Raw genomic sequence first — 27423 nt, forward strand, 5'->3', positions numbered from 1 at the left:
TCAAATATATACACTTTAATGTTTGAAATATTTACAGAGTGAGCCTTCAATGGCTTAACACAGTTTCCAAATGCAAGGTATCTGGCAATCATAGATCACAGCTTCCACATTTCAGACAAACCAATGTTTTAAATACATAAACTGATATTGCAGCAGTTTTTACAAAAAACAGCAGGTCAATTGTTTATCAGTCCCAATAGAAAATAAAATTGGCTGTACATGAACCCTACATATAAACGTACCAAGGATAGCCAACCAATCATTTCCATTCACGTGAACAGGAATTATGGTGTTGAACCCTCGCACATGTTGATAAATGTATGCAGGTGATTACCTGCAAAATGAACAATGTACTGTCCCCCATAGAAAAAGTCTTTTCACAGCCAACAACAATTAGATTATTTTTGAGCCAACGCTGATATTGTAGCTGCATTAAATGGCCAATTGTGAACCATTCTTTGTCAGACTACCCACCCGTTTACGGACCTTACTCTACAAATCTCATCTAATGGCAGGTTAAATTTAAATAACAAAATGTGCTTATCTATTCAGCAATTATTGCCGAAATACACATATGACCATCTAACTCAGGGCTGGGCAACACCGGCCCTCCAGATGTTGATGAACTACACATCCCAGCATGCCTTGTATCGGTTTCAGCATGGCCACATAGCAAACTAATGCAAAGCATCCTGGGATGTGTAGTTCATCAACATCTGGAGGGCCGGTGTTGCCCAGCCCTGATCTAACATATGGATGTAGGAGATGGTACTATCAAGGTCATGTTTTACTTTAATGTATGAAAGAAAAGGTGTATATTTTGGGACATAAGAATTTGTTCACTGCAGATGATGTTTGTTTGGTTGGTTGTTTTAAACAAAGCACATTAAATAATAAAAACGGAAGTAAAACTTTAGCACAGGCAAAGATGAATGCAATACAATATGTTGCAGCCCCTTGCCACTATTTTCAATGGGATTACAATTCAAAAGAGGTGTCGATCAAGGGTAGCACAGATTTTACAACGTGAAAATATGGCTTTGTAAATACAACTAGATGGAAAGTATATAGCCACACAAGATGGAATCTGTGCAAGATGGGAGATATGTAACTGTCACACTATTACAAAATGGGATCGAAAGAAAACAAGACAATGTGTTAACAAGGACCAATAAGGAACGAACATTCTTAAAGCCTCAGTGTTGGTAGATTGTAACCAGCACCTCCACATATTATACAGAAAAGGTTTGCCGTCTCACTTCGCTGTCTACAGTGCGAGTTTGATCCATGTAGCAGTGAAGCAAAGTTAATTTCAACAAGAGCAATGCTGGAGTTGCTTTAAAAAAAACAAACCTACAATCACAAGTGAAGTTCTTTTGATGTACGACACGCATGGGTGCAAGAAGTTTGTGAAAAATGTATATTTTAATATGTACAAGAGCATAGAATTGCAAAATACTAATCAGACAGGCCATGGCACAGTAGCTGTGGTACTTCAACTGTACCAGGTCAGACAAGGCTTTACATTGTGCATGAACCCTGTTGTCATGGCGATCTTTAGAAAGGGGTTTCCTCTGAAACAGAAACTGGGTTAAGGGGGAATTTTTTTTTTTTTTTTACAAAAAAAAAATACAGATCTTACATTTGTTTGATGACTTTAGGAATATGAATGACTGCTGGAATCTGGGACTGCAACATATTGTTCATCAATGTTTTAGAGGCCCTACTGACAGCAAGGGTTTAACGGCGCCAAACGGATTTGTTGAAATGAAGGCAGTGCGCAAAATTTTATTTTACAAGACCAATTTTCTTTGCTTCGGTTTCATATATTAGCAACCTCCACATTTTGACTATGAAAACTTCTGCTTCTTCATCAAGCACCTGCAGGGAAGAAAGGTAAGATCGGGTTCAGTGGAATGTAAAATGTGCGCAATCATAAACACTGGCCTATAGGAATCTGAAGCCAGGGCTTCTGGAATAAGGGGGTAGATGTATTAAAGACCAGAGAGAGAGAGAGAGAGAGAGAGATAAAATACCAACCGATGGTCTAAAAAGCTAGTTACACTTTAAGATTTAGCGGTCCAATCTGGTGGGAACAAGAATCTGGTATTGTGTGGGAGGGGGCATATGACATTCAACCATTTACTCCCAAAATGCTGGAAAATTGATAAAAATGATAGTTATGAATTTGAACGACCTCTGTTTTCCGGTAATTGGGAACATATGGTTGATTGTCATTTTTTCCACATACATTACTATACTTTTTTGTGTTCCTCCTCAGATATATTGGACACAAATGTATGTGTGTACCAAGCTTTACTGTAATTTTACAGGCTGTATTTGAAAAATGTCAGTTAGGAGCCTGTGCTTTAGCCCCTCGCGGAATACTGCACGTTTATCGATACAATGTTGTACAAGCTACTAGATGACGCATTTCCTTCCTAGCTAACATTGTGAAGTGCACATTGCACAGTGCTTTACTTTACACCTAGTGGTTTGTGCAGTGGGCGAGAGCTTATAAATATACGGTGTCTGTAATCCCTAATTGCTGGCCATCCTGAAAAAAAGTTTTGTCTGAAGCGACCAGAGAACGCTCAATAACCAGGTAATCAACACTGTCTACAATGGAACAAGGATGATCGTCATTAATCTTCAGAATTCAAGCTCTAGAGAAGAAACTGGGGAAGCGTAGGTGAGCAGAGGTTACAGGGATACGTGTCAGTGAATGTCTTTGTTAAACTTTAAGGGCATCTATAACATTGTACTGAAATAGATCTAAATGTTGAACTCACCATGGCAACATCATCCAGTATGCTTTGAGGTGAACTATGAGCCATTACCTAGCGTATAAGAAGGAATAAATTGGTAAGAACAGAAAAAATGGAGCACATATTGACAACTGATGCAAAATATATGTACCGGTTATACTGAATCAGGACCAATCTCAGGAAACCTTAACTTATTGTACTATAACTGTACACTGCTTATTCCACAGCTGGCTTTTGTTTATGGTGTTTAAAACACCAATACCGTATGTAACTACCTACGCTTTACTGCGATGTTGCATAATGATACAAAAATATGGATTGCCATTTTTCTTCACACATTTTGCCCCAAAAAACATTAAGTGTAAATAATAAAATATTTACCTTCGAACACACAAAATCAACTAGTGTGGCTTCTTCTTCACCAATATATTCTATGATTTTCTTATTGATCCATGGTCTAATTCTTCTCTCCATTAACGTCTGAGGGGGGATAGAAGAACAAACAACTAATTAGCAAACACCAATACTATAAGACAAATCACTTCTGCCCTTCACATTTATGCATTTACTGTACAAGTTAGAAATATAGATGTTTTTACATTCCACTGTGGAAAATAAATAATCTATAATAGTACTGATTATCTCTATAAATCAGGGGTGGGGAACCTCAGGCCCAGGTATAAGAACCCAATTCGCAGCTTTTGACAGCAAGAAAAACACAAATGTATTCGGGAAACAAATCTAGGGCGTCATCCTAAAATGCCCGTTAACATGGTCAACACGGTCTGTTTAAGAACAAGTCCCTAGTATTTAACCAACAAGATCATATTACACCACCCTGAAGTGTCCTCGGACTCCTTTTGTTTGCAAAACAGAAGGACAAACGTTTAGCAATGCAATATGAACAATCACTTTGAGCACAATTATAAATGAATTATTAGGATAGTCAATGACTAACCGATTCTTTATAAAACCTCTCATTTGGTTTTTCAAAATCCTTCTCCTTCAACTGATGACTTAACACATGGGGTGAAATTTAATTGGATGAGAGTTTCAGAAAGTGAGAGATTTGGTAAGAAATCTCCAGTTGTTTTTAAAGCGGCAATCATTTACACTACAAAATCAAACTGGTTTTGCAGTGTCAGTGATAGCTGCTTTAAAAAAAATAGGGATTTTTTACCACATCTCTCACTTTCTGAATATCTCATCCTATTAAATTTCAGCCATGGTTTCTTTATCTATATTTACAGTTCAAAAAGACAAAAGGCAGTACCACACTCACAGTGTCTACAATGGACCAGTCCAAAGGATAGGCAAACAGCTCCGGTTTAGCTGTGGGTATTTTCTCAATAAGACTTTTGATATGTTTGCGTTTCTCTTCTGTGTTCACATTATTTTTGGCTGCAGCTTTGTCATCGTCACCATAATCCAGTGGCACCAGCTTCCTTTTTCGAGGCACCTCATCACTATCTTCATCCTCAAATTTATTAAAAACACTATCTACCGGAAGTTTCTTCCTCTTCGCAGAATTGGTTTGGCTCGGACTACTGGAGGCTCCTAAGAAGAACAGAATTATAAAAGGGATTGTAAACCTGAAGTGTAAATCTGTTACATACAAGCCACAATGTATGTTTAATTACATTCACATTTGTTGGGTCTGCTAATTAATACTTTGGCATTATTCATGTGGCAACAAACTATTGACTTTAAATTTGCTAATACAGATGGAGCGGCTCTCAGCCAGAGCTCGCCAGAATGCCCCCGCTGGCGATCGCCGGCAGAGAGGCACTCCATCTGACTCGTGCGCGTCCCCTTCCGCCGCTGGCGATCCGACCTCCAGACCACCGCTGAATCAGAAGGGCTCCCATTTGTATACAAGGTACCGTACAGAAAACTTTTCCAAAAATTGACCTAACGATTCCCAAATAAAAACAAAACCGTTCATACTGACCTAATTTTAGACTAAGACCTATTTTTGGCCGGAACTCTTCCGGTGGTTGTTGTTCCGGCGAATTCTCATGGGGAATGATAATACCACACGGGGACTCGTCTCCAGGGGAATTAGGGGTAGCATGACCACTACCAGAAGAGACCGATGGGGCAGAGCTAATAGGCCGCATGGTAGGCTTAAGGCAGGGCTTTGGTTCAGGCTCTTCCTCCTCCTCCATTGGTATTTCAATTTTCTCCTCCTTCACGGGTTTCACCTCCTCCTCTTCCTCTGATTCTGGCTGTGGTTTAACCGGAGGAGGCTGCCGACGCCTCTCTGCCTCTTGTTCAATCTGTATTTAGACAAAATAGAACCAAAATATAAATGGTTTACAGAATATAAACAGGTTTTAGTCGCTACAGCTCTGTGCACAAACCTCAGATAAAAGGTTAACATAAAGAGAAGTCTTAATCTTCACTAGAGTCGGATTACCTGCCGCATGTGCCTGAAAAAAGACAAGGGCTTATACTCAAAAGCTGTGCCCAGTGCCGTGTGGTTATGTAAACTGCCTACACTAAATAATAGAAAATGACATACTTTTGTGAGAAAAACATTGGACCGTGTGTTTTCTTGCTGGTTACAATTGAGAAAATATTGTTATACTGTCTTGGCTGTGATTCTACCAACAGGAGGCAATCAGGATGGTGAGAAAAATGTCCCAACCGGACTGTCAGGACTAGAGAAGAGCAAAAGCGGACCATACTATTCAGAGAAACCCCAGATTAGGGGGGGGGGGGGTATCGCAGTCATACTGCAGGTATGTCAACGGTTTTAACCAGCCGATTAGGTTTCAAGCAGGACATGCTGGGATTGGATTTGAGACCTCTAGATGAGGGGCCTTAGCAAATATAGGACAAAATGGGAGGGGGATGAGCGGTGCGCTGCTAGTTTTGTTCCCTGCTCCTGAGCCAGTACCATCCAAAACAGTGCCAGCAATGAAGTGTCGACCAGACCAGATGGGTCAAATAGGAAAACGCAAGAACTCACACTGCTGCTGACACTGGTGAATTACGACAAATACTGTATAGCCGAAGGGTACGTTCGACCTAAATGCAATCATACACAACGCAATGTTGAAAGATATATGAAAAGGAGCCCTCAATCAGGATTGCTCATCTAACCATAATCTAGAACATTAATGCATCCAAGCCCTCATTAACTAACCATGCTACATAGGCTACTGAACAGACAACTTTTTCATAAAAACCTAAAAAGCATGTCTGAACTTTGTACACAATCATCTGCCTAAAATAGCAGTTTTCAACTTTTCTATGGTATGGTATGCTTTCAGTTTGTAAAATACATCAGTCAAACACTGAAGTTCAAACTACCTAGCAACTGTCTAAGTCAGACATTGTATGAGTTTTAATACAGACCCTCTGAAGTTCAGCATCTGGGTCTGGATGACCTTCTGCAAGCAACCGCTGTCTGATTTCCTCCAACTCCTCTTTTTCCCGCTTCCGGTCCCGTTCATCTATTTCCATCTCTTTTTCGCGGTCCCTTAGCCTTTTCTGGAGAGCACTACCTCTGCAGAAAGAAATGGACATTTGTGAACATGTAGCATTACTTCAGGTTCTCACCATTCTTCTTTTGGCAGTGACCCTGTATATGCAGGTTACCCTAGTCATTCCATCTGTGCTGTTAGCATTGGTTTTAATGTAGAACTGGTGGCTAATTAAATGTAATAGGAAGTATAGGTTACAGAAAGCCGCAGCACTTTGTTCCACCATTAGCTGCTGCTTGAACAATAGCTGTAAGAATGAAAGGAGCCCGATTGCACAAGCTGTTTCTGTCGGTTTACATAGGTGAGGACTGTATCAGGGCAGGATCTGCTAGTTTATTGCAGAGATGGCAGGATTCTTAGGACTCCTGTTTGTACACTGTTTGTACCATTTGCCAAAAATCATCAGGGCCGAGCTCTTTAGGTTAGGAGAGCACAAGTAGTGATGTACTGAGGGCTTGTTTGTTTTGCCCTGGAGCCATATTTGACTTGGTAAGGTAACCAGACCACAGGGACACAAGGAGTAGAAGTTATTCAGTTATTCAGAAAAATTCTAGCATGTCAAGCCTTTGGGGAGACAGGATAGGCACTGGTTAAAGAGTAGAGAGCCAGCTAGCCACATGCCAACATTTGTCACTGGATTAATATGATCCCTAAAACAGGCTATATTCAGATAACAGCTAACTCATCTGACTGTCCTCCATTAAGGCCCTTATTCAGATCTGATCGCAGTACAAATTTGTTCTCAAAATGGGCAAAACCATGTGCACTGCAGGTGGGGCAGATGTAACATGTGCAGAGAGAGTTAGATTTGGGTGGGGAGTGTTGAAACTGAAATCTAAATTGCACTATAAAAATAATGCAACCAGTATTTACCCTGCACAGAAACAAAATAACTCACACAAATCTAATTCTCTCTGCAAGTTACATCTGCCCCACCTGCAGTGCACATGGTTTTGCCCATTTTGAGAACAAATTTGTACTGCGATCAGATCTGAATAAGGGCCTAAATAATGTACACGGGAGTGTGGTATAGGGTTCCGACAGTTGGGACCCCGACTGGCCGGACTCAGACAGCATGGTGAGCGCAACAAAGCCCCTTGCGGGCTCGCTGCGCCCGCCACGTTGTGGGCACGGTGGCTCGCGAGCCACCTATTCTATTCTCCCTCTATGGGGGTCGTGGGCCCACACGAGGGAGAATACCCAGTAGCCGCCGGAAACCCGTCTGTCAGTGTTTTAACAGTCGGGATCCCGTCCGGCACCGTGTACACTGCAGTCCAAACTGCACAAGCCAGAGAAACAAAGTACAGTTACCAGTAAAGAGAGCAGCGGATGCACACCACACCTTGAAACAAGTGGTTCCAGGTGCTTGTAGCAATTATTCCTTATAACTGAGCACAGGTTACTGGCAGCATGATGCATTTCAAAACCAATTTAATAATTAACACAAAGTTGCCTATAACCCAACAAGGACTTCATGTAAACATTACCTGTAATATTTTGGGTCATCTCTGTCATCGTCATAATCTTCCAAAAATTCTTTCAATCTTTTTGCTTCTTTTGACTGCAGAGAGAAATACAGTTGGTATATATATATTATTTACAGTTTCTTATATAGCGCAGCAGATTCCGTTACAATAGTAGACAGTGATAAGACAAACTGGGTAACAACAGACAGACTTGGAGGTAGGAGGGCCCTGCTGCAAGCTTACTATCTATCTATCTATCTATCTATCTATCTATATATATATATATATATATACATATATATACACACACACACACACATATATTTTATTAAATGACGTTAATACGCAACATTGCATTGTGTTTCACCATACCATATCCCTGCGTTTTTCTTCCTCCCGTTCGGCTTCCTTCTCATAATCCCTGGCTTTTTTCCTCTCTCTGATTTCCCAGTTTTTCAGTCGCTAAACACAAATAAATCGGTGTCACATTTGGCAGTGTATCACAGTATATATGTCACAAGGTGATTTCTGCTTGGTTTAACCATAATTTATCATGACTATTTTCCTTTATGTGGATGCTCAATTTATGCAAATAGTCTTATTAAGTGCATCCCGTGCACAAGACGCTATTACCTCTTGATATGCAGCCTCTTTCTCACGCAGTTTTCTTTCTAGTTTTCGTCGCTCATAAGCTTCCTCTTCATCTTCCTCTCTATCTCTCTTTTTATCTTTCTCACGGTCTCTTTCTCTGTCTCGTTCGCGTTCTCTCTCACGTTCTCGCTCACGTTCCCGCTCTCTATCTCGGTCTCTGCTTTTTTCCCTGCAAAGAAATTACAATGATCTGGACAACTGACACAATTTCCACATAGAACTGAGGGACAAATTGTGCCTTTTTTAATGATACATTTTGTGACAACATCCACCCTGGAAGATTGAATAAACTTCTCCAATTTGCCAGTTCTGTGACTAAGGGGCAGATTAATTAAGCTTGGTGAAGTGATAAAGTGTGTTTTTTTATCACCGGCCAATCAGTTCCTACCTGTCTTTTTTCAAACCAAGCCTGTAACTTCACAGATAGGAGCGGATTGTCCGGTGATAAAAACCAGACACTTTATCACTTCACCAAACACTAAATCTGCCCCTAAGTTACAAACTTAAGATGCTGTACTTGCTGTTAAATGGCAAAATCCTTTATTTCCTAGCATCCTATCTTTTATAAGATAGCAAACATTATATTCGAATAATGGAGATGATCAAAGAAGGCCTTGACCCACCATTAAATAAGAAATACCTTGATCGACTCCGGTCTTTACTATGGTCTCTTGCACGCTCTCGATCCTTATCACGATCTCGCTCTCTTTCACGCTCCCTGTCTCGGTCTTTGTTTCTTTCACGGTCGCGCAGCTCTCTCTCTTTCTCCTTCTCGCGCTCTTTGTCTCGTTCACGCTCTCGCTCTCTCCTCTCTCGCTCGCGTTCCCTTTCTCTTTCCCTCCTCTCCTTTTCAATTTCTTGCCTCTCCTTTTCCTTTTTACCCTTTTCCTCTTCCAGTTTCTACAAAAACAGACAAAACGTATTAATACAAAATGTATAAAATCAAGAACTCAAAAAAATAAAAATAAAAAAACAATAAAAAGAATCAATGTATCAAAAAGGAAAAAAAAAAGGCACAAGACTAGTATCCGTGCAAGAAGTAAATAGCTACAAGGATCAGCAATCTCCAACTATGACTTTTAGGGAACTGGAGGCTCAAGCTAAAGCAGCACTTCATATCTGGGTGAGAACCTAGAACAAATAAAACGGGAGCTGTGGTTGAAAAGCAAAATCCACAAACTAGTATGTATGTACAAAATAAGAAATAAAGTTGTTTCGAAACAGGTGAGAGATAACAGCTGCCTGCGTTGATCATAGAAATAAATGTTCAGAATTATATATCTGTATGACTATCAAAATATAACTGGACATTTGAAGCATCCCAAGACCCCATTTGTTTAAACTTTAACATTCATGTTCCCATAAAATAAGTGCTCTCAACACAATAGAGAAGATAATAGCTAAATACTAGCTTCTCCTGTTTCCATTCAGGAGAAATAACCAATGCCAGTGCACTAGGGGTAATTATATCATAAGTAGACTTCAATATATTGTTAATGGATTTTAAAATGGTATTGCTTAGTTGGCTACATTAAATAACTACAGAAATAACATATCAAGAGAAATAAAAACCAAATATGAAATGCTGCTTTTGAGAGCAAAAAATAAAAAAAAAAAAATTCAGGAGAAAGAAAATGACACGTGTACTGGCAAGAGTACACATTGTGGGGCCCGAGTTCTACTGGGAACAATTGGTGGACACAATAAATGCAATGGCAACAGTTACCTATAGCAAGGCTAGAAATGTCAAACTTACAAACGTTGGTTTAGCTCTTCACAGAATGACGCTAAACTTAGACACTGTCGGGAAGATTGGAAATCGCTTGCGATATGGAATCTACAGGGGAGTATCCATTCGTTCCATAGCAATGGTCAAACAACATACCAATTTTAAATGCGGGGTTGGGGGGGGTAAAGTGTCTATGCACAGAGTACCTTGAAACACATTGGAAATAAGACATCCACAGATCATATATTCATCCTCGTTAGCAATTGTTTTGAATTAACTTACAGATGATGTGCTAGGACATGGCTCTCCAACACGGGATTAACTTTGCCTACAAGCTATGATTCTGGGAGGAAGAGCAAGTACATTTTCAAAGACAGACAAGACCATTCTAGGTGCACAAATGTCTAAGCAGAAGTTACACTTTCTGTCATTTACCAATAACAAACTTTTTATATATCCCCTTAATGTCATGTTTACAACAATATCACTGAAATGAAGACTCACTACAGCAACAATCATTTTTTTTGTTTGTTTTTTACAGCAAAACGCAATAAAGCAAAACTTTTAAAGACATCTTACCTTTACAAACAGCTGCCTTTGGATCCAAAGGAGGAGAGTTTATACGAGTAAGAGGGTATATAGAGGAGGGGAGGTAGTAAAGGCAAATGCATAAAGGGCCACAATAAAAAGGGACGGACTTAGTGTGAGTTAGATTTTAGCAAAGGCTACAAAAATAAAAGGCATGAAAAGCAGAGGAAAGATAGAAAAAAAATCTGTATGTTTAAAAACTAAGTGCGGAAACATACATGTGGGTCTATTGCAACTGTAATGTGTGGGTACTACCTATAAAAACTTACCTCTTTCAGGCATTAGAAATGAAATGTTTACCTGCCCCATAACAAACAATACTTACATTATTTGCGCTAGATGATCCAAGTGTCATGTGATGATCCAAAAGTTATAAATAAAAGGATTTTAAGAATCCTGGGGAGGAGCAATCCTATTACTTAGTCTAAAGAAAATGTAGCCCTTTCCTCTGCCAAATGAGGGCTCTAAATGTTCCAGCATAATGCAATTATATGTATCTTAATGGTTCACACTACAAAAAAAATAATATATATATATATTTGCGCTTTGTTACATGTATATCGGGGGGGAGAAAACTTCTTTGGAAAAAGAAAACACCAAACAGATAGAACAAAAAAAAAAGATAGAGTTAAGAATAAAAAAAAATCATCTTACCTGAATGTCTTCAGATTCATCAGTGCTGTAAATGGACACCCCCTACATTACTGATACTCTGACAGCCGTAAGGGGGCTGCAGTGTTATTTCACAAGTCCCTAGCAAAAACATGCAAAGGTTCACTGTGCTCTGCGTTCCTGCTCTGGGTAGATCACAACAGAGCCTTTACACTAAGACGATCAGTGACCCAATACCACAGCATAAATGCTCTTGCAAATAAATGGCACATGTGGTTAAAACTCACACGCCATGATCAGAAAGGTCGAACTGAAACAAGGCTGTCAAGCATATATAGTTATTTTTCTTAGACTACATTTTACTAATGTAGTATTGTACAATACAAAACCAATTCTACTACATTGAGTAACAGAAATAAAGAAAATGCAGGTCCACACTCTAAATTAAACACTGCTAGTAAGAATAATATTAAACTGTTCTAGAACAGTAAGTATAAGATGCTTAGAATAATATGGGCAAAATATATGGGCACACAAATAGCAACCGAGTGAACTCATCTGGGGGGTCCTTAACACTAAGGCATACCTCCCAACATGACCCTCTCCAGAAAGAACACAATGCTCTATTTCTGGACTTCCCGGTAATTGTATGATTGCCATCACCTGTTTTAAACAGGATGAGTGATACGAAAGGTGATGGTAATCATTAATTAAGAGGGCAGTCCAGAAACAGAGCATTGTGTCCCTCCTGGAGAGGGTCATGTTGGGAGGTATACCAAGGTTCAAAGTCCAGTCCCATATTTTTGCCCAACATTATATCAAGCACCTCAAATTTACTCTGTGGTCTAGCAGTTTATTATAGTTATGACTAGCATTGTTTAGTATATACAGTGTGTACCTGCAGTTTGTTTTTTTGGTTCAGAACTGAAAGTCTCCGCATAGCAGTAGTACCCCTTATTATGTTGACAATCAGGGTGTGCATTTCAAGCCTATTTAGGAAATAAAGCATTAAAAAAAAAAAAAAAGGGGTTCCATTTTCATTTGTAAAGTAGGTCATCACAAACTGATAAAGGCAAGCCTGCAGAGCTTGTCACTACACAAAGCCATTACAACGTAACACATAAGCACACCCCCAGATAATGCAGTATACAGAAGATTGTTGGCTTTGTGTAAAAACCAAAAAAAAAAAAACCTACATTGGCAGCAGTCTTACAATGATGGCACAAGAAGCACAAGGTCACCCGTCCCTGTAAGAGTCATGTACTGCGTGCCAATGGCACGTCAGGGTTCAGGTAATACAATATTGAACAGTGATAGTGTTTAACAGCTAAGCCAGTTGCTGCTTTGCACATTTTTCAGAGGGGGTATCCGAAAAATAGTAAAAAAACTGGAGCTCATACTTACATTCTTATCCCATGTAACTTTCCAAGCTGTGAGTTTCATCTTGCATTAGTCACCATATGATCTCTATCATAATGGTGGGGGTCAATGAATAGATTAGCTTTAAAGGGAATTTACAATTCTTCCATGCATCTTAACTGTGGCACATGTGGAAACCACACATCTATTGTATGTCACTAAAAGCGTGTAGAAAGCTTTTTACTCAGTTAGCCCTTCAAAACTGTGAGGTGCGATGTAGTAAGAATGTGACTACATATGGTGGTGATGTGATTTTACACAATGCTGAATAATAATTGGAAGATAGCTACAGTATGTAGGATTGCTCAGGTCATTTTTTTTTTATGGTGAGCACAATAAGTAGCTAATTTAATTGACAACTAAAATGTACTACTAAAATGTATTACATTGGTTCATACCGTAAACTGATAATGCAACATACATGGCTGTATCTCAATGCTTGCATTCATCTTCTGATATATGGGGATGATGCTCGCTTTACAACTAAGTGGCTCTTCAATCTGCAAAAGGCACCAATTTCTTTTCAGCAGAAGAGGAAACAAAAATGAAGATTACCTTGTGTGTATCTCGAAATTTACTGATCTCGCGGGATATTAGATCTCTCTTATCTTCCTCCATTTCTATTGCATTTATATCCTCCTGCTGCAAAAAAAAAAAAAAAAAAAAAAAATTTGAATATATATTGTAGGTTTTATTAATGGTGTACGCTACTGAAAATAAACTCAGTGGAAGTAAAAACAATACATTTATATAAAAACAGATAAATTATGTGTAGTCCTGCGCCACGGGAAACAAACAAATTATGACCAGAATATTATATGACATACAGTGCATGCCGTTTTTAATATAAACCCACCATAGGCAATTCTCCTTAGAGCATCCTGAAGTCACAACCGGTTGTGCTTTGTTTCTTTTTAAATTTTACAGTATATTTTGTATGTCATGTTTTTTTAGATTAGTGTCATTTATTTAAATAATTACAAACATAAATAAATGTCATATGAAACTTAAACTTGATATTGCGCAGCTCTATTCTTCCATTTATATAAAAGATATGTTTGAAAACTACCATATATAAAAACTATGCAAAAGAGTGTCGTAAAACAACCATAGGTATGCACTTATTTTTTTTCTTGTTTCTGGTTTTGCATGGGTGCCAGGGGAAGAATAAGAAAAGAAAACAACAACTGAGAACCTATTGGTGAACGGGTGTAGATGGGGGTAGCTAGAGTACCAACACGTTTATAGTTTTACATTTAGGAGGGAATTTGCTAGACAACAGATTGTCTATTTATTGATATTGGTGTGTTTACCCATCCCTAGTCATCTAATGCAGCGGTTCTCAAACTGTGGGTCCTGACCCCAAAGTGGGTCCCAACCTTCTCAGCATGGGGTCACGACTCCATGTTGCTGGCCATCAGGCTGATGACTTTTCTAATCTCAGTCAGTGATTCAAGGAGTCTGAAAGATCTGTTGAATTGTCTGCTACTTCAGGCTCCTCCCATCATGTTGTGCCTCCACAATGCTGCCATGTATGTGCCGTCTGCTGACTACACATGTGATGTGATGACCTTCTGCAGTAACTTGCTGGGGTCCGGTCATTAATATTACTGTCTGATGGGGTCCCAGAGCAAAATAGTTTGAGGACCCCTGATCTAATGCAACAGCAGGTAAACAAAGTAATTACCCAGGGGGAGCTCCGTTGTAAGGGGACGCGCGCGCATCCCCTTCCGGCGGCTGTCGAATCTACCGCCAGCCCCTGCAAGTAAAAGTGATCCTCCATCTGTATGAAAAAGTCAAAAAACGTGAAAAACTCATGTCGACCATATCAACCTATGGACCATGTCGAACTAATAATAACCAGCCTAAAGATACCAACTGTAGCAGTCATATTTTTAAGGTGCATTACTTAAATATTAGGGAATTAAAGTAAGCCAGCATATGTTACAGACATTTTGTTTGTTGACCCTTTTTTTAGGCAATCAGAGAAGGCTGTTAATCAGGTCACAGTTATACCCCTTTCACATCGCACTTTTAAAACGGTAAATTGCCGTTTTTTTCCCGTTTTAAAACGTTTAAGCCTGCACTGTGAATGCACCACAGCCGATTTACCGTTTAAAGTTAACTGGCATTTCGAACCGTGTAAAAAGCAGAGTCCTACACGGTTCCTTGCCGTTTTTTGTGCAATGTGAATGTGTACAATGTGTCTGAAACGGTATTTCAGGCAAACAACACAAGCTCCCCTTTAAAATGACAGGCAATGTTGACACTCTGGCTTGAAACGTGTTCGGGTTGAAACTGTTTCACTGCTATGTTGAATGAGACTTAACCAGTATTTAAAACGGTAATCTGCTGCAATGTTAAGGCTCTGACCCGTTTTAATTACCGTTTTAAAATACCGGTTTTTAAAACGTGTCGGCGATGTGAAAGTGGTATTAGAAACAGCAACTTTGCAAATAAAGTTAAGGACGTCTACTTACCGACAGTTCTTCCTTCTTATCTTTTCTTTTCTTTTTAGGGTGTGAATCCGAATCCAAAGACGGAGCATTGAGTTCACCCGAATACTCTTTTATTAGGACATCAATAGCACTTCTAATAATTCCATCCCGTCGTTTGGTTTCCTCATCAAGGTCGTCTTCATCTTCTGTTGTCGATTCAGGTCGGGTAGTCTAGAACACAAAAGAGGCTAGTTTTTTCCATCTGCCTTATACGTTGACCTTAAGCCTGTTTGCTGGACAAATGATGGCTTCCCAAGTTCTTCATACAATCAGTGAGGTTGGGTTGAGTATAAGGGATGGACCATGTTATTTAAATAAAGTCTACCACACATCAATGACGGCTAGTAGGACCTGCTTAATTAAAATAATGAAGCAAGACTGTTGCAGCCATCTCCATTGGCCACTTACTAAAAAAAAAACGAGCTAGTCAAGCAACTGGAGTAGTGGATGAGGTGTCAGGTACTATTATGAGTTCTTTAACCTGCCAAGCTCCTTCACCACTACTTCTACCCCAGTTTTCAATGTCATCAATGGATCTCAAAACATGTGTGAAGCCATTGCATTGTCACCATACAAAGTGGTAAAAACAAACCAGGGCACAGAAATTGAATTTAAAACAATGACCAAGGTTAAATACGCACCCCATTTGAAGCCCTTCTGTTTGCCTTCCACTCATCCAGCTGGGCTTTAGTCTTTGCATCAACCTTGACTAGCAGCTTCTTTTCCGCAATTGGTAGATCATGGAGTAACCGTAGTGCTCGCAGAGTAGATTCCGGCTCTTTGTATTCACAAAACCCAAAAGCTGGGCAGAAGGAAAACAGAGCAATAACTATCCATTCCAACACAGAGTGCGCTGAAAAACGCACTGGTTCCTTAAACTCAGAATCCCAAATTACTCACCCAAACCTCATCTACTCCACCCAAGGCCCCCCATTTCCCCGCCCCAAAACCCTCCAAAGTATTCATTAATTCTTCCTATACAATGAAACCTCCATATCATGGAAGTGATCAAGCGTTACGAGCTACTCCTAATAATTGGTAGACTATTATGCTGGCTTGGTTAGGCTAAAAACTAGTAGAATAGTAATCAATTATAGCCACACCCACTAAATGTAAAGGAAGCAGTAAGAGTACTTTACTAGAAATAGCACAAGGACAGATACTGCCAGGTTCTAACATGTACAAGTGTACCCGTAACCAACGCCAGGTACATGCGTTGCTATTAGAAATTGAGGAAAAACCCCAGCATTTAATAAATACGGTTAATGGTGTAAAATCTACAACTACTGATTTTAGTGAGATAGAAAAATAAATGAGAGGGTTACATACCACACTTACCTTGAAGCTTCCCAGATGCCCCTTGTACTCGTTTCCAGCTTAAGACCAAGCCACACTTCTATAAAAGAAGAATTAGTAAAGAAAAAAAAAAAAAAACACGGGCTTTATTACCTTTGGTAAAGGGACCCTTACCATGTGGTACGTGTGTATTCATAGTCATTACAAAGTCAACGTTTAGTATTGCCCTGTACTGCTCTGAGTGTCAGATGAATCCTGTTTAATCCTTTGAAGTGCAGATATTGCTGTGAGATCCTCAAAATATCTGCTAAAAATGCCAGCGCCGCTCACAGCAACTGTTCTTTTAGTATAAATTTAAATACAGCCAAGTCAACGAATTGAAGTTTAGGTAAATATTGTAACTAAAAATAAAAAAATCGCTGTGAGCGACGCTGTCATTTTTAGTGGATATTTTGAGGATCTCTCACAGCAATGTTTGCACTCAAAGGGTTAAGTTATCAAAATCCTCTACCAGCATTAATCACATGGGCACTTAAACCCAAGTCCTTTATGTATGCCAATCACCACTATCCTAGTGCTCCAGTCTGATCAGCTAGCCTGAGAGCCTAGGCCCTAGGCAGGGTATAACCAGTGGCGTGGTCATGTGACCAATAGAGCGCTCAGCCAAAGCACCCCATTGCTAGCCTCAGTGCCCAGAAAGCTTGTTGGAATTTCCTATAAAAATAGCTATTAAAATGTAACATGGTTTATTCAATGCCCCCCACCAACATCTAATTCCAGAAGTTGTTTAGGCTCACAAAGTAACAAAATGCCTCAAAAACCTTAAGGTAGCAATGTAACTGACTATTAGTGTTGCCTCTAAGCTTATTTTGCAGGGTGCTGCACCCTGCCCATTTTAAAATCTCAAAATGCACCCTGCCCCCCACCGCGCAGACATGCCGCTGTGAACTTTCGGTATGTGCCATCGTGTTATGGGTATTACAGTCTTTGCCATCATGTGTAATGAGCATTATGGTATGTGGTACAATGTGTAAGAGGCATTACAGTGTGTGCCATAATGTGTAATTGTCATTACTACAGAATATGTAATGGGCATAGAGTATGACAATGTTTAATGGGCATAAACCTAGTGCAGTGTGCAATAAATATATATATATTTATTTATTTCTCTGATGTAAATTCCTAATATAAAACGTGCCCTCCCGATTGAAAAAAGTGCCCTGCCCGACGGTCAGCTCCCTGCCCTAAAAAAATCCTAAAGTGAACACTATAACTATGAAAATATACCAAAACTTTATCTACTGTAGCTTTACACTACAATACTAAGAGAAATGTCCTATGACATTTTTAAAGCATTAAAACCTTCTTACCGCTAACAGCTGCCTAATAAGCATGTCTGAGGCCTTTTCAGAAATATTTCCTACAAACACTGTGGTTGTTGGGCCACTGTTGTCATCATTTTCTTTATTTTTTAGACCCATTAAGTCTTTTCGAGGTCCCAGGTGTTTTCCAACCATCGGTACTGTTGGTAATAAAACCTGTAGGTAGAATACAAAATAAAAATTTGAGATCAGTAAATAAATGTATGAGTTGCTAATTACTTACCAGCAAATATTACTGGACACCAAACTACACTAACAGCAAAAAGATCAAGATTTTAGTGACTTTAGTACTTTGTAGGTCTACCACATACAGGCCCAGATGTATCAAGCTTCAAAAAGTGATAACTTGGAGTGCAGGACTACTTTCTTATTTGTGAAGAGAGAGGGTTATGAGCTGCTTCTCGCCCACAATATCCAATTGCACGGACCTCCTTACAAAGTGTTGTTATTGAAACCAGTACGCTAGAGGCCATTTGGAATGGTGTGCAATGGTATGCACGAGACAACCCCTGTTCTTTCGCAGATCCTTAGTTAGCTCTCTCTCTCTGGGCCCTGGTTGCTGTTCCAATGAGGTGCAATTCTGCCTGCAATGACCATTCTTTGTCCACGCAATAATGACAAGATGCAGTAGATTTATGGAATTTCATAACATGTTTCTCACACTCATACCGCTAATCAAGTAGCCTATGATGGTCCTATAGCTTTTTCCAGTAAGAAGTGATGGCAGGGGGAAGCGACGGTCATTCTGCAGCACGTTGTTAAATAGGACTCCATTGTCTGAATCAAGGGAGGGGGTCTTTAATAATGCACAGGAGCGTGCATCGTTAATGATATGGATTGTAAACAATAACACTTCGTGTGTATGGGGCCAGGAGTAGGACACCTAGAATCAAACTTACTCCCCACCTCAGCATCAGAGATGTTTATACATCTCAGCCCTACTGTTGCCAGCTTCGCCTCTTTACCGAGGCCATATCTACACTAGAATACATCTAACACTGAACAAACTAATGTGTAAAAACTCACAGTTGGTCCGGGAGCCATTAAACTCATTGGCACAGGAATCATCTGAGTCCCTAGGAAAAGTACATGAACAACATTATACATCTGTTCTACATTCCAGAACATATACATATATATATATATATATATATATATATATATATATATATATATATATATATATATATACACACACACACACATACACATATATATACATACATATATATATATACACACACATATACACACATATACATATATATATATATATATATATATATATACACACACACACACACACATATATATATATATATATATACACACACACAAACACAATTTAAATTCCACAAAAACTTTAAGTTTATAGTTTGCAGGTTATAAAAAGTGTATAAATATAAAAAAATATTCAGTTATTTGTTTATAGGATACACCAAATATAACTGTCCGATGATGTTAAGCGATACATATGTATCCAGCTACAGCCATCTTGCGGCACAGACACATGTGCCACTGGTGTGACTTGATACATGTTGTTGCATGTATAATGATGGAGCATGCATATGCGTGTAAAAATCAGGGCAAACCAGACGCACCATCTTTGCACAGTTACAATGCTAGGCACAAATACATCTATACATAACTCTATGTTCTTGGCAAGTGGGTGGAGTTGAGAGAATTACTTTCTATAATTCCATTTCTATAATAATTCGGTACTTATGTAGTATCTGGGCTGCCGATTTCTAAATCGGGTCGGATCGGGAGATCGCATCGCATGCGACCATGCGATTCGATGCGATGCGATGACCCGATTTTTCCATAGGAATCAATGTTAAAATGGACTGAGTCCATTTTAACATGGAATTCAATGGGAAAAATGGGTCCTTTTCATACCCCTACTATCCAAGTGGGCATGGAGTTGGATATAAACCTGTGGCGAGCGTAGCGAGCCACCGAGCCCGAAGCGTGGCGAGCGAAGCGAGCCCCGCGAGGGGACGAATACCGTTCGCTCGCCACGCTTCGGGCTCGGTGGCTCGCTACGCTCGCCACATGTTTATATCCAACTCCATGCCCACTTGGATAGTAGGGATATGAAAAGGACCCATTTTTCCATAGGAATCATTTTAACATTGATTCCTATGGAAAAATCGGGTCATCGCATCCGATATCGGATGCGATGCGATATCGCATCGCATCTGATTGTATGCCTTAACTTAAGGCATACAATCAAAAAATCGGCAGCCCAGATACTACATAAGTACCAATAATTCTATAACAAAGTACACATAAAAGAAATAATCCACTCACCAGGAGGTGGGGGGAAACCTGGAAACTGTGGAGGTGGAATGCCAGGAGGAAGAGTTGGGATCCCCATGGGGGGCCGGTTCAGATGTGGTGGGTAAGACATTTTCACAGTGGCAACCTGGCAAAGAATGCGGAACATAGAATAAGAACAGACAGTGTGCCAAAAATAAATCATCATCACTTAAGTCATAGCATTGTTTCTTTAAATGCTGCTTAAACGTAACACCCATGCCAGTTGCTGACAGTAGTAGCACTGCTTACATGTAACGCTCACAACAGTAGCCAATAGTAGCGCTGCTTACACATAACGCTCACACCAGTAGCCAACAATAGTAGCGCTGCTTACATGTAACACTCACAACAGTAGCCAATAGTAGCGCTGCTTACACGTAACACTCACACCAGTAGCCAACAGTAGTAGCGCTGCTTACATGTAACGCTCACAACAGTAGCCAATAGTAACGCTGCTTACAGGTAACACTGACACCAGTTGCTGACAGTAGTAGCGCTGCTTACACGTAACACTCACACCAGTAGCCAACAGTAGTAGCGCTGCTTACATGTAACGATCACAACAGTAGCCAATAGTAACGCCCACAACAGTAGCCAACAGTAGTAGTGCTGCTTACACGTATAACACTTAAAACAGGATAATACCTGCTGTGAATCATCAATGGATTTCACCTGGGTTGCACTTATTATTGGAATAAGATGGCTGTGTGATCTGGCTGTTGCAGATACATTGTTGTTCCACTGAGTATTTCAGCTCAGACAATAAATACTCAGCTTTTTTATTATCCTTATTGTATTTGATACCCTCCCACATGAGCTCTGCGCATGCGATATGTGCGAGCAGCCATGGCGAATAGAGTGTTTACCGGGCGCTCGCACACATTAATACGGGCTGGGGGCAGGGTGATGTGCATATGGGAATGCCCAGCATTTCATGGGCATTCCCATGGTAATGCCCCAATGACGCAGGGGCATTGGGTTCAATTTCAACCATTGCTCTGACTGTGCGGAGTTTGTATATTCTCCCCGTACTTGCGTGGGGTTTACTCCGGTTTCCTCCCACAATTCAAAATTAGACTAGTAGGCTAATTGGCTACCCTAGAATGCCTGTGTGTGCGTGTACATGTGAATATAGATTGTAAGCTCCACTGGGGGCAGGGACTGATGTGAATGTTTATATATTCTCTGTAAAGCACTGCGGTATATGTATGCGCTATATAAGAAACTGTTAATACTAAAACCAGACCTGTGCTAGAAACACCACAGCAGACAGCGACACCACAGGCAGGGAACAGGAACTGCAGGGGTTCTCAAAGATGGCTGGTGCTAGAATGAACACTATATTGGAAGACAGCTGCTACATTGCTTGGATAAAGTGATAACGCACCAGCTAATTAGCTCCCAACTGTCAAGTTGCAGACTTGGTTGGAAAAATTACAGTTAGGAGGTTATTGATTAGTGCGTTCTCATCGACCACTTTATCAAGCTTAATATATCAGCCCCTCAGTCACAAACAGATATACAAGTGTCAGTCTGCTCATGCGTCTTATTGGGAATACACATGGGGAGATTTGAGCAAGAGATATGGGTGATTTCCCACAGTCTAGATAGCCAGGGGAAAGGAGAGGCAGGGAGTGTTCTGGTGACGTAGATCACTCATCACTACCGTTCCTTTCTGAAAACATGGGCATTTGCAGTCACCAGCTAAGTGATCTGACTAGATTTATACTGCATGCTTGAATAATCTAGCCCAGCAATAGCGACACGCGGGACCGCACACCACTGACATACACACTGAGCAATTTGTGCTTCATTTGTAAGCGATCTAGCTGGGTCACTCAAAAAACAAGCTCAAATCTCCCTGTGTATGAGCCATTTTCGGGAAGCAAGATATAGGTCACTAGAAGATTCTCCAGAAAATGATGTGGCAATAGGGACTGTTAGGCTTGATTGCAGCAAAGACACATGAGGGCACATCTGTATATGCATAAGAGAGCAGTAAGGCAGTCCACTGACACTGAATATATTGCTCTGGTGACCTCTGTACATTTGAAGTAGATAAAGGCATACGGGGCACTTAGTTTGTACAGTGTATCTATTGATATCCCAACATTTGTCAAGATGTTACACCTTGACAAAGGGGCTCAGTGCTCCAAACCATTGGATGCCTTTCTTCAGCCTGTCTATATTAAGCCCCGTACACACGGGGGGAGATATATTGCTCGGTGCCGCAGAGGTAATTAGCTGGTCGCAGGAGCAAGCTCCTGCGACCAGCGATCACCACAGGGGCAAAAACGGGAGCGCGCACCCGGCAATATATCGCCGGTGCACACTCCCATTGCGGGCAATATGGTCGCTCAGCGACCATATTGCCCGCAATTTTGCACTAAATCGCCCCCGTGTGTACGCACCATTAGATGCATACAAACACAATCAGGTTAAGAACTACAGAATTGAAAAGCAAAAAAGAAAGATGTGTCATTGTTTTTGCTGCTGGCACAAAGTATTACAAAATTGCACAATTTAACAAATTATATATTTCCAACAATATTGGATTTTGCGGATAACCCAGAGGGTCCCAAATGTGGTCCTCTAGGCACCCCACCAGACCATGTTTTTAAGGATATACATGACTGAGCACAGATTGTTAAATTGATTAACATACTAATGAAGTCACTTGTCAAGCTTAATTATCCTTAAAACCTGGACCATTAGGGTGTGTTTGGGAACCTGTGTGCAAAAAACTTGCCTGCCACGGTCACATTATATGGACCCATGCTAAGCTGGACTTTCCCTGACACAGCCATGCTCAGCACACCTGGGCGGTCCCTCAGTTGTATAAGGAACATCTCCCAAGCTTCCTCTTAACGAACAGGCTACAAAAAGGCAATAACTAAAAATGATCCCCCACCGGTGGCTGCAGGAATACAGTTTTCCTGCAGAAGAAAGCAAGAGGAAGCTATAGCCTCCCTGCTATCCCGCGACCACAGTCACTGCGGTTGAATCAATTCAGCGAACTGTGAACATCACACAGAGGGCGCTATTCAAATCAACTTGCTCTTATGTCGGAGAATACCGGCACTCACTGGTGTTTAGCCACGAGAACCGGCATTCTCTGAATAATGTGCCCTGCAACCAAGCGGTTTGTGCGGACCTAGTTCTGCCGGATTTCTGCTCCCATCCCAGGAGGGGTGCCAGCAGGAAGCGAGCAGAAATCCACTAGTTTGCGTTAGCATTGAGCTGATTTGAATAGCTGCGGGAGCTACATCTCTGCGCACCGTATTATATTGACTCCTGTGTATTGTTTTTCGAAATGATATGGGGAAGGGACATACCTCTTGCTATGGGTGCCGGACGGGATCCAGACAGTCATTTACCCGACGCTGGGATCCCGACTGTTAAAATTCTCTCTCGTGGGGGTCCACGACCCCCATAGAGAGAGATAGAATAGGTGGCGAGCGTAGCCGCGCCATGCTGTCTGAGTCCAGCCAGTCGGGATCCCGACGCCGGGTTAATGACTGTCGGGATCCCGACTGTCGGAACCCTATACCACACCCCTTGCTACTAGGCTAGGGGGATAAGGCCACTTCAAAATTAGATTATAAACATATTTGCCACTTTTTTTTAAGCATCGCAGCAAATAAAAAACCCATACAGGAATAAGAGAAAAAAAAAAAAAAAAGGAGTTTATTGTAAGAATTGTCAGGAATTCAAAATCTCACCCTAACTGTCACATAATTGAATTGGTCCAACCCTTGAAAGTATAGAAGAAGAAAAAAAAAGGTACCTGTGTAGTTTCACGGCGCCAGCATCTACGCTCGGCAAACTATCTAAAATAAACTAACTTAACTCCATGCCAACATGGATAGTTCATACCCCCACTATCCATGTTGGCATGGAGTTGATTTTAGATAGCGTAGCGAGCCACTGAGCCCGCAGCATGGGTGAGGGGACTCAGACGCACGGCGCCATGAAACTACACAAGTACCAAAAAAAATGTCAGGAGTGAACATCACCAACTAAATATTAACATCACCAGGGAATGGAATTAGTGGGAATTCATTATGTTGACAAAACATGGGGTTAATTCTATTCTCCGCATAGTGAATAGCGACAGAGAGCTCCTGGCGCTTTTCAAACCTGCACCCTGCTAAATTGGAGAATGCCGGTACTCACAGGTGTTTAGTCACGAGTACCGCCATTTTCTGACTAAAGTGCCCTAAGGCAATGCTGTTTGTACCACGCTAGGGCAAAAAAACAGTCGCCACCCTAGTTTTTTGGGATATCTACTCACACCCCAGGAGATGTCGGCGTTTGTGGTGCGCTGATTACAATAGCCCAGCGCTATTCACAGCACAGAGAATAGTAATGGCACCAATGTTGGGACCAGCACAGTGAATGTAACTACGAACATGTTTCACAGCAACTACAAATTTATTTATTTTTTGCAACCATCTTTAGAATTTGCTTCCCCATCTTTTAGGAGGGAATTCAATTGTGCAAAGTGTGCTGCGATTCCTGGCTACACATGTATTTATCAATTCCCCGGTATGGCAAGTCTTCCTATGCACTTCAATTGGGCACAAAGCAAAACTTGCTAAGTAGACGCCTGCAATTTACGGTTCTGAAATAGAAAAATGCACGCATAGCATTTAATTAAATTCCCCCATTACTGCATGCTCATTTCAGCAAAACCAGGTTTACCTGATGTGCATGCTACACTATACTGCACTACATGCATGTGTCAGGATGTATCAGTATGCTATACACGAAACGCGTTGGTTGCTGGTGAGCTTTGACCCCCCCTGCTACAAGCTGGACTCTGTCGGGAGCCGATTGACATCATTGGTTTAAGTTCCTAGTTTAAGTGCGAGTCCGGTGAGACCACCTGCTGCCTGTCCATATCTCAAACCTCAAAAAAAGAACATAGTCCACACAACACAGAGTAAAAATTGCTATTGCTTTTATCAGATTTTTTTTATTTATTTTAGTATTTTTTGTCTCTAAATATTGGCTACACATTACATACTGATGTATTCAGAGCTCTAATACTCTTTAAAGGTACTTATGTAATATCTGGGCTCCCGTTTTTCTTATGAGACCGCGTCCTCTTGCCACGCTTCGGGCACGGTGGCTCGCTGCGCTCGCCATACTATATAAAATCAACTCCATGCGTAGTTGGATAGTAGGGGTATGAAAAAATGGGGTGCATTTAACATGGGAGCCCAGATAATACACAAGTACCCTCTTTAATACATATCACACATGAATATTTTCACCTGCAATGATCAATATTCCAGTGCCAGGACAAAACTTGTAACAACTGCCCTGCTTTAGCAAAGCGATGGGACCGCTTCAGGGTTCACAAATAGCAGCCCAATGTGCATGGGCAGCCGCATGACTGCACAAGTCTTTACAGTCCAATGGATCAGTATCCAAAGGTTCTAGGATTACCATCCAACCGGAATCACTCTGGACAGTCCGGTAATTATGACCAGCGTCCAGAGGGGTGCCATTCCCGAACTATACAATGACCAGGAATAGGTAGTTGTATAGTCTGGGAATGCCACCCCTCCAGACGCCAATCTTAATTACCAGACTGTCCGGTGTAATCTCGGACGGGGTGGTAACCCTAAAATGATTCTTCTCCGAAAATAAATGTGCTACACTAACCCTTAAGCTACAATGGGCTAATGTCATCGTAAAAATGGCCGTATGCCATATACCAGGCATTTCCCCAACCATGGCCCTCCAGCGGTTATGAAACTACAAGTCCGATCATGCCTTGCCACATTTTTTTCTGTTAGGGTATGCTAAAACTATGGCAAGGCATGCTGGGATATGTAGTTTCACAACAGCTGGAGGGACACAGTTTGGACATGCTTGCACTATACGTTATGCGGCACAGCGGATATTGTGCAGTGCAGCTTAACGCACAATCTACGGGCTAACCACTGAAAATATTGTTAGTGATTTCAGTGACATCGCCAGGATCCCCGCGAACATGCAATAACTAATAAAAGGGAAGAATTGGCTGCCTGTTCAGACGATCAGGGTTATCACTAAGGATCCACGATATAGTGGGTACACACCGAACGTTATGCATGATTTCGTTAACATAGATGGTACAGAGTGTATGGTGCATTAGGTACCAGGGACAACCTTAAGTAAGTTTCACAATTAAGCAGCCACCATAGAAATCTGCGGGGGGTGAATCACAAAATAAAAATGTGGGATCCCAGTAGCCATCACCTGCGGTTCCTATACATACATCCTGCATAGGTTTAGTACACCATGGTAGCCACGAACATGGCTGTGCTCGGTGGACATCCCACCAATATGCCCCTTACAGGGGTAGCAGTGATGAGCAGGAGGATTACCAGGGTCGACCAGAGAGATGCGACAACGCTGCTCACACAGGGAGCCGGCCATAGGGCGCCAGTCTGGGGGCCCTGCCTCCAGCACATACACACAGCTACATAATGAGGCTGCCGCCGTTGTGGGAGAATAACCGCCCGGACAGACGCTGCCGCTCTAGGGGAATGGCTATTCTCGGTACAGGCCCATTGTACTCCGAGATGGCGGAACAGGAACGTACAGGGAGGGAAGGATGGGCTGCCCCGGTCACCCCGGCAAAGGCGCCCTAAGGTAGAGCCCGTGTGCGCGCTACGTGCGGCCGCTCTACTCACCCACTCCCGCCAGGCAGCGGCCGCTTCCTCACTCCTCTGATAGCCGGGGGAATCAGCGAGGGGCTCGGGGACACTCTCCTATCAGGACACGGTCGGTATCTCCGCACGCGATGCAGCAACACTCAGCCTCCTCTGCTAGGCCGCACTCACGCCGCAGCGCCGTTCGCAAGTCCCAGTATGCAGCGCGGCACTGAGGGCGGAGAGTCTGCGCGCGTTTCCTCAGGGAAAGCTCATGGCGCCATCTTGGTAGAGGGATCCGAGGGAAGCATGTAGGTGAGAGTACAGAGTGTGTGGGACTGTCAGCCACATACGCCTTTCCATAATGGGTGCAGTGTGCGCGGTGCACAAGGGCATCTGGGTCCAGGGGGGCCCACAATGCACCAATATATTATACTTACCACTCCGAAGTCCCGCAGTGGCATCTCGCCACCGAAGATACAAATAACGGTACTTCCTCATCTTTGGGGGCACAGCTTACGCTACGGAAGTTACGTATCGTAACCTGCACCACC

General features: G+C 41.5%; 1 protein-coding gene across 3 annotated transcripts; it reads right to left on the reverse strand.

Annotated features, from left to right (window-relative positions):
• On the reverse strand, positions 1-27101 carry RBM25 (RNA binding motif protein 25). 3 transcript variants are annotated; one of them, XM_083166916.1, is made up of 19 exons: positions 26912-27101; positions 20214-20328; positions 18927-18976; positions 17889-18056; positions 16561-16618; positions 15864-16024; positions 15205-15393; positions 14412-14507; positions 13280-13366; positions 9017-9276; positions 8359-8545; positions 8098-8187; positions 7747-7820; positions 6132-6282; positions 4720-5047; positions 4051-4325; positions 3150-3248; positions 2793-2840; positions 1-1881 (listed from the first exon to the last, which is right to left on the reverse strand). In XM_083166916.1, the coding sequence occupies exons 2-19, from the start codon at positions 20311-20313 to the stop codon at positions 1789-1791; spliced, it is 2514 nt and encodes an 837-aa protein (XP_083023042.1). In that variant the 5' UTR covers positions 20314-20328; positions 26912-27101; the 3' UTR covers positions 1-1788. The 3 variants fall into 3 exon arrangements, with proteins under 3 accessions (XP_083023042.1, XP_083023041.1, XP_083023043.1); XM_083166915.1 differs by having other exon boundaries at positions 16552-16618; positions 26912-27100; XM_083166917.1 differs by lacking the exon at positions 14412-14507 and having other exon boundaries at positions 16552-16618; positions 26912-27100.
• Between the last annotated feature and the right edge of the window lie 322 nt (positions 27102-27423).

Source organism: Crinia signifera, chromosome 12, assembly GCF_055691185.1.
Source record: "Crinia signifera chromosome 12, ASM5569118v1, whole genome shotgun sequence".
Taxonomy (NCBI): Eukaryota; Metazoa; Chordata; class Amphibia; order Anura; family Myobatrachidae; genus Crinia; species Crinia signifera.